Source organism: Aythya marila (assembly GCF_965140915.1).
Source record: "Aythya marila genome assembly, chromosome: 9".
NCBI lineage: Eukaryota > Metazoa > Chordata > Aves > Anseriformes > Anatidae > Aythya > Aythya marila.
The window spans coordinates 2,567,186-2,575,855 of record NC_139050.1 but is presented as its reverse complement, the minus strand read 5'-3'; the positions used below and the strand labels follow the sequence as shown (position 1 = coordinate 2,575,855).

At 35.5% G+C, this 8,670-nt stretch overlaps 1 protein-coding gene across 5 annotated transcripts in view; it reads right to left on the bottom strand.

Moving 5' to 3' along the window:
* Positions 1–431: 431 nt before the first annotated feature.
* The window catches only part of XRN1 (5'-3' exoribonuclease 1), a 39,262-nt gene continuing 31,023 nt past the window's right edge, over positions 432–8,670 (bottom strand). For 3 of the 5 annotated variants that reach the window (XM_082767613.1, XM_082767615.1, XM_082767616.1), the window contains 3 exons: positions 8,492–8,615; positions 7,095–7,255; positions 3,782–6,898 (listed from right to left, as the gene is read on the bottom strand). In XM_082767613.1, the coding sequence (XP_082623739.1) occupies positions 6,608–6,898; positions 7,095–7,255; positions 8,492–8,615 (576 nt within the window). In that variant the 3' untranslated portion in view covers positions 3,782–6,607. Of the gene's footprint in view, positions 770–2,261; positions 2,395–2,418; positions 2,479–3,781; positions 6,899–7,094; positions 7,256–8,491; positions 8,616–8,670 lie in introns of those variants that run through there. The other 2 variants (XR_014318145.1, XM_082767614.1) reach the window with 2 other exon arrangements.

Sequence of the window (8,670 nt, the reverse complement as noted above, 5' to 3'; positions counted from 1 at the left end):
TTATTAAATAAAATGTATTTGGAATAGTATATATATATATATATATATATTTAAAGGTATTTTCAGGTGCATTTCTGTAGTCACCATTACATAGGAGCCTCTTCCCTGGGCTTCGAGTATGAATCAAATTTTATCATTGGCAATGCTAACAGGATTTCAGCTGATTTCTACTGGAATGTAGAAAAGCAAGATGCAAAGCCTGTATGTAATTCATGCTTTTTTTCCCCCCCATTAGGTTCCCTTAATTATCTGCGTTTTGTAAAGATGCCCATACCTTTCCTTGTGCTTCATACTGTTTTTCATTTTACCCATTTTCTTAGCTCTAGAATGTTAATAAGTTTTAACATCATGTAAATATTTACCTCAGTGTTTTGGTCAGTTTGCTTTTAAGAAAGAAACAGCCCGCTAATTTCTCCTTGTCCACTGGTTATACAACCTACATAGGTGATGCTTTAACCCTTGCCTGGAAAATTAACAGATGACCCAAAATGAAAAGTGATGAACTTTTGGCATATTTTGCTGCAATAATTTACCATGTGTTAGTTCTTGGCAGTTCCTCCTGTCCTCCTGACAAAATTTACCACTCTCTTGAAGTCAAAATACAATCACAATACATCAGTTAATCTAGCATTTTAGCTTCGTGATTGAGTTTTGGGCAGTGATGGGATGTCTCTTAAGCAGCTCCACTCTTGCTAAATAATCCTGCCCTCCCATGCAAACTGTTGTACCAATATAGCTGTTCTTGTGGCTCCATGGCGAACTGATCAGGCTGAAAAATAACATGGGAAAAGTTTCAATCAGATGAACTTCTTGATACATTTCATAATATGGTGATACAGAGTCTGGCACATTCAAGTGGGAACAAGTAACCAGTGACTGGTTAAGCCAGACCTTTCACTAGAGAACTGTGTATCAAAACTGTGCCCACGTACATTAGGTTTTGCATTCAAGTGCCTGAGTCACAGCAGTCCCTCTGTTCCACTGTCTCTGTGACAGAAGTAACCCTTGACAGAGAATGAGGTGGACCTTGGGACAAAATTTTAAGCCACCCACCTCTTAAATAATTTATTTACCAAAACAAGCGTAAAAATGGTATACTTGTTCTGTTAATGCCTCATTATTTGCCCGTGCTTTAAAACCTGCTTAAGCAATGCCTACATTTAGGTGTGTGCAATGGGTATATACGAGACAGTGTCTACCATCATCTGGGTGTCTCAAACTGTGTAGGCTGAAAATGACAGAACTGTGAAACGCCTTGAAAAAATAAGAAATTATGTGCATGTATGTGTGCACACCATTTCTACATATCTATGAATAATCATTATTTGGACCTAGAAAGTCCAGGGCTGAGCAGCTCTTTAAAAGAACATTGATTTCAGAGTTTGGAAATTCAAATGAAAGACTAAAAATAAAGAGGAAAATGACCATCAGGGAAGCTTAAATTAGAACAACAAAATGGGTGGGCTGGAGGCTAGAGGGACAAAAAAATACTTAAGAACCGTTGCCTCAGTAAGACCTAGCCACTTAAAAAATGGAATAAAAAAAAAAAAAGCAAAAGGAAGCAAAAGGAAAAAAAAACACAACAAAAATCTGGAACCATCACAGAATGGTTTCAGTAAACTCAGAGGTTCCAGCACTCTTCTATTTCCTCTAAGTTGCAATGACTGTTAGTGTTACAGCTGTTTCAAAGCAGTATGTACTGGAAGAAACGTCAGGAGCCAGCATTAAGTGTCACAGTCCTACCCCAAACTAGCACTAAATCTAAAGCATGTGGAAATTACGTCACATCACTCACTTGCACTGGAACCACAGTTGTTCTTGCTTCAACCTTTACCCCCAACATGCTAAAGGCTTCTGACTTGGAATTCTATTGCTATTGTTAGTGGCACAGAAATCACATGTTGATTTTTGATTGCCAGCCTTTGTCTTTCTTTCCATTACGCAAAATAGAGGTCTAAGGGTGATTATCAGCTTTCATAAAGCAATGTTGATGCAATAGGGCTTACTGACAAAGTTTTACCAAAAAAAAAAAAAAGTTTTAATGAAAAATGTTTTCTCTGTTCTTTAAAAGAACAGGTTTATTGTTTGCACTTGGTTTGCAGACTAGCTCTGTTATCTTGGAGTCATATTATCTCTCAGAGCAGAAACAAAACAGGAAGTTTTTTGTAATTATAGACAAGTAAACACCCCCGCAAGAACTGGCACCAATAAGGAACTGTTGGAACTATGGATTCTTTTGTTAATAAACAACAGCTACTTACCTCATGACATCTGATTCCTCCAAATACTTATCAGTTAGAGTCTCAATATTCATGGGTCCTCACACCTGAATTTGGATTCTTTTGGCCAAGAATTTGTATTCAGACTGCCCTTATGCCCTTGAGGTCAGTGTCCCTTTTCCAGAGACAGAAAGAGAAGAACATAACTGTCTCTCACTAGTAAGGAAGGCTGATTATGGAATACATATGGAGATCACATCTCAAAAGAAAAGAAAAAAGAAAGAGACAGAGATCCCTTACTATACGTAACCATTCCTATATTGAGTTCTATATTGAGTTTCTTCACTCTTAAGGATCATCTATACAGTAGATCAGATGAACTAAACTAAACTAAACTGAACAAAAGTCACTTAATTTTTGAATGGGAGTGTCTATGCGAGATTTATTATGCACAAACTGGTATATTTTGAAGTTATCCCTTTACTTCTTTTCATTTTCTTTAGTGATATAATATGACCTGAATGTATATACCAAGCCCTGACTGTTCTATACAGAGTACAGGTACACAAAGTTATACAGTTGATCACATTATGAGTATATTCCAATCTTTATACTATATTCGTTTTAATCATGCTAATTCACTTAATAATCTGCAAGAAGGAGAATAACACCTGTTGCTGTAGTAGGCAAAAGACAGATCCTAACCAAATTTGTAAGTCACAACCAAAGGTACTGAAAATTAACTGTCACAACTACAGTGTTCACGGTGCTTTAAAAGGGAACAAGAAAAGTTTGAACATAACCTTAGAGACAAAGAAATCCAACACATTATATATATATACACACACATGTACACACAGTACAAAGGCGAAGGGATTTATTTTATTTACCCTCTCTAAAATAAGATTAAAATCTAATAACATTAATTTGGCAGTTGTTTTAAAAACCTGCTATTATTATGGAGAAATCTAATTACAAAATAGAATTTGCCATTTCTTTCTCGAAGAAATTTAAATACATTACACTGTCTTAGTACAGTCTGCCATTATGTCTCAGTCAAAAGCCTTGTTACAAATGAGGTACCTATTCTTACTCTATTTTAGCAGAGATATCAGCATAATATTTTGCTCCAGATACACAACAGGGTTTCACATTAGGTTATCAAATACTTCCAGGTACCCATGATTCCTCCTATTTTTCAACTGTCTTCACACCTTGATAAGAACCACTAAGAGTGAACTTGCTAGAAAGTAACCTTACTGCCTTTACTAAGCTTTATTTTATTTTTAATCTAACAGGTGACAGGTGCTAAAGAATTTTCAGAAGATCACCATCTAGTTAAGCGCTTTTGACTGCAAACTGACCAACAGCCTTTTTAACAAATTACATATCTTGAACTGAATAGTAGTTGAAGGCCATCAAGAAATAGCTCACAGGAGGTGGGCAGTCGCTGCTTCTGAGAATCACAAAAGTTGGGCTACGTGAATTTGTATCTTAAAATATTGGTTTGGAGCATACAGACGTTCCCATATAGTATTTGAAAATAAAACAGTGGAAATAAGTAATTTTTTTTCAATATTTAATCCAAGCAGACACAGACACAGTTTATAAAATTATTCTATTGCATTAAAGTTTTATATAGCATTTAACTCTTATGAATGTTTTTCCTTCAGTGTATCATATATTCATATTTTAAAATATCTTTGCACAGTCCTTTGTGCAGCTACATGCTAAAAATTTGCAAATGCACACTAACACTAAACAGCACAAAAAATACATTCTGTATCCATTCATATGCAAATTTAAAACATTTCACTTGGCAGATAAACAATGAAAAGTTATTTAAAAAAAATCAGAAACTACAAAAATGCGCACATAAAAGTCTTCCCTTTTGGATTTTTAGTAAAATACTGCTCTGTATAAGATCTAATGAAAAATTCCAGTGCTTACAAAATACTTTATATCTATGAGTAAAACAAATGCTTAAATTTATACCTGTATGAATTAAACATAATCACCTCATTAAAATATAAAACTGAAATCATAGGGGACATGGCATAGGTCAATGCAGATGTCACATGTACCAGGACATGTAGAACTGTAATTAACTGGGCACCAGGCAGTCAGTTTCACAGAATACATATACTAAAACCCAGGGACTAATACAATATGCAGCAGCTACGGAAATTAAGTGTTTAACCAGCTACATATATTAAATATAGCAATTCTACCACAAGAGAGGGAGGAGCTGTTAGTCTGAAAATAGGAAGTGAGTAATGAAAATTGCTGTTTTTACTGGTGTTAGCGGTATAGTGTCCTTCATAACCTTTTTTCCTAAATCTGCATGAATTGGCTATCCAGATATATCCAAATTCTGTATTTTAAATCTAAGTTCAGAAGTAAAACCACAACACTTTATCAATCATAATGACTTAGTCTTTTATGACGACACCTGTGGTGAAGTTTAAAGGAGACTGCAATCTGGAAGATCAGGTGATGCATTAGAATCTAATGCACTCTAATCTCCATCACAGTAATTTCTGAACAGATCTTGTCTCTGATGATCAGGCAATCCATATAGGATACAGGGGACTAACATCTGTCTCTCATAACAAAATTTCATATAAACACTTCTGAAATATCGGCATGTCAACATCCTATCAGTATCACATTGTTAATGACAATAAATCACCAAAATATACAACTTGTCCTTCATGGAACATGGCTTTAAAACTTCTTGAAACTACGTGGATATAAAGAAAACAACAAAATAAATGCATTTTTAAGACTGTATATAGACTATTCTACAAGGCTTGTAATACTAAGTAAAATGAAGTAAAATTTCTTGGCCCTGTTTTTACCTCTATGACCCTTTTTATAGGGCTTACTGCTTGTTTTGAAGAAATTAATATTTAAAAATCCCATAAAATAATAATGTGAAAGTTGAACTGAAAGTCTACAGACTTGCAGATCCAATATGAAACCTGTTTGGAAGCAATAAAAATGAATCGCTAGAATGTAATTTATTTCTAAACTGCTGGTTTTAAAGGAAAAATATTTTTCCTCAAACAGATTAGAACTAAGAAAAATGAAATCTAATAAATGTCAGTAAACAGCACCAACTGAGGCTTCAAATTCTTAAACTGAAGAATTCTCGTTAATATAAGAACAGTACACGTGGGTAAAAAAAAAAAATAGTACAGGTACCTCTGAGCCTTCTTTTTTTTCTACATGAACTACACATAATGTAATTAGTTCTTATGACATAGCTCTCTCCAAGAACACAAGTCAACTTTTTGTTATTGAACTAACTGTAATAAGTTTCTAATAACGTAATGACATGACAGTTTTGCTACATAGAACTTCTATCGCATAACCAAAAATAAATACTAAAAGTCACCTAGCCACAAAAAAAAACAAACAAAAAAAACCCCACACCATATAGGAGGTTTCAGGGTACATTGGAGGGAAGGACTATGAGTAAGCGTAATTTTGACAGCCATACTACACAAATGGACATCTTTGAACTCTACTCATCTTATTAAATTTCAGGATATCACTGGCATTTTAGGGGGCTAGGTAGATATCCATGTTAATTTATCACCAGAAAACAAATGAATTATCAGTGCTGCTAGCTTAAAAAAAAAAACTAGAAAAGAAGTACTTTACCAGTGAGGTCTCTACTTCGTAACTATGTTTTTATTCAATACATCCTATAAATATATCTCCTGGAACGGATTCTGCATAAGCAACCACATCTTGACACTGTGTAGCAGAGATATAACAATACCTGAATTTTGAATGCTGTGAAATTGTTGCCCCCTGGCATAAAACCTAGCAGTTCATAATTACAGCGAATTTGGCAGTTCTGCTGTAGCTAAGTTTTAATCACACTGATTCAGCTCAACTGGACCTGGAGATCCAATATGAAAACTGCACTTAAAATATTTTTTCCTTTTTATCTTATTACACTATTTAAAAATAAGCTAGAATACAAAGTGTCATACTAAGCAAAGTTTGATGCCCAACTTATTACTGCTCCATATCCCAGTCAAAAAGCACGGTGATTCTGAATTAAGGTTGCCACTGTTATTGCTGCTTACCCAGTATAGTCTGTAAGCCACTGTTCAGAAACCTAGGCACAATGGATGGTATGGTAACCTTAACTCAGCATTTCCTGCCTTTTCCTGATTTAAGTCAAAATAATTAAGTTTTAACATCATTTTCTGTTTTTGTAACAACCTGAAATTCATAGCAAATAAAACGTATTTTGTTCTATACTAAATGTAAAGTGGCTGGTCTTTTTAATAGAGCTTTCTGATTTTTTTAAATGATATAACATAACAGTGGGGGAAGAGTTAAAAATAAAATACACCTAGCTACCATATTTATTCTGAAGATTTTGGTGCGCCAAAATTGACAGCCAGCTTTCTTGGCTTTCGCTTGCTGGAAGTGTTTGGTGTTGATTTGTTATGAGGAACACTTGGAGTAGCCACATTGTCTTGAAATGAAACAGTGGATTGAGCAGCTTGAGGAGATTTTAAAGGAGCTGAAGAGCTATCTTGCTGAATGTGGTCAGAAGACACTGGCTGTTCATTCTTTAGTGGTGCAGCTTGAGGGGAACTCTGAAACTCCTTGAGCTCAAAGTTTTTCTTGCTAGCAGCCCTTTTTTTAGTTACCTTTAAATTAAATAAATATTATTTAACAAATTGCATTCTTAAAAAACCTGCAAATATTCCACTACTAGAAAACATGCACACAAATTTTAAAAACAAGTTTCTAACACTAGACAGTGCTTGACAGAGGAAGTGTCATTGTTCACCACATAGGTACATTTTTACATGTAAAATATTAAGACAAACCTGCCAAACACACCTGCAGAGGTATGAACTGGTTGTGAGAGCCAACTGGTATAGTTCCTGCAAGAGACATGTTTCCTGGATAGGAACCAGGATAATAATGTTTGCCATGAATAGGCACTGGAGCTCCCCAGGACACTGGACCAAACATGTGGGATGACGGAGGCATCATATTAGCTGTGAAAATTAACAACTTTTAGCAATCTTTTCTCATGAAGAGCATACCAACTCACCAAAACACAAAGTCCCCTAATGACATTTGTCTACACATTATTTTTCCAATAAGGCCTTATTTTCTTCCTATTTGTTTGAAAACAGTTAAGTATTTATAATTAAAACACACACGCACACACAAATAAATTAACCACCAAACGGTTCTGCTTTTACAGAACTTCACCTAGACGACAGCACTCTTAAGAGCACTAAGTCACTATGTCATTGTATCTGCATTTCAGAGTGCACATAAGTTTGTTTGGATCTTCGCATCCTTATCCAAGTGAACTGTACTTGTCAGGGGAAGTTCAGATTGGTTATTAGGAAAAAACTCTTCACCAAGAGGGGTGCTGGGCACTGGAACAAGCTCCTCAAGGAAGTAGTCATGGCACCAAACCTGCCAGAGTTCAAGAAGCATTTGGACAATGCTGTTAAACATATATGGTTTGACTTCCAGGTAGTCCTGTGTGGAGCCTGGAGTTGCACTCGCTTAAACTTGTTCAACCCTTTCAACTTAGTATGTTCCATGATTCTGTCCTTTGGGAAGAAGTCAACAACAGAGAAACACTCCAGGGTGGAAAGATGTAGCAGCTGGTGTGTGGGTTACTAGGATACTACTGTTGTGTTGACTAATTACTAGCAGTGAACATGAGCTTGACTAGAAGACAAAATAGATGAGAACCAAAAAAGCCACCAGGATTTTTAATAATTTTGTTATTTATCAGGGAAACATTTTGCAGTGTATAATGCACCACTTCACTGAAATCTGATTCTGAACAAATAAAATCACTAATGCCTGGATAACCATATACTTGGAAAAGAATAAATCCAAGTAAAATAAAATAAAAGAAAAATCAAGGAAGAGAGTTCTTCTCCATCCTGGACTGGGACTATCAGCATTGAACTGGTTACTGCTGTTTTGAAGGAAAAAAGACAACTAACACTGAATGGACATATACATTATTGAAGAAAAGAAAGAAGAAAGTAATTGGGAAATATGTGATTCTCTGTATTGAATTAATTTACATATTGACAAGAAGAGGTTCATGCACTGTTTTCAAAGCCTTTCAGATGCACAACTGCATACAGGAAGACCAAAAAATAGCGCTTTCTGAAAGGCACCCATTTCCATGTAAAGAACAATTACAGCTACAGGCAACCACGACAAGTATTTGAATTGTGCACTCATCAAATGCTTACCAGGGGGTTGTGTAAAGACTGGAGGAATAGGTCCAGGTGGTACATGAACTCCCAGTGGCTGATAATTTGGAAACACAGGTGGAGGGGGAGGTGGAGGCAAAGTGAAGTTCACTCCTATAGAGCTCTTTAAAGAAGCAAATGATGGATTACAGACAGACCCATTGCAAGAGAGACAAACA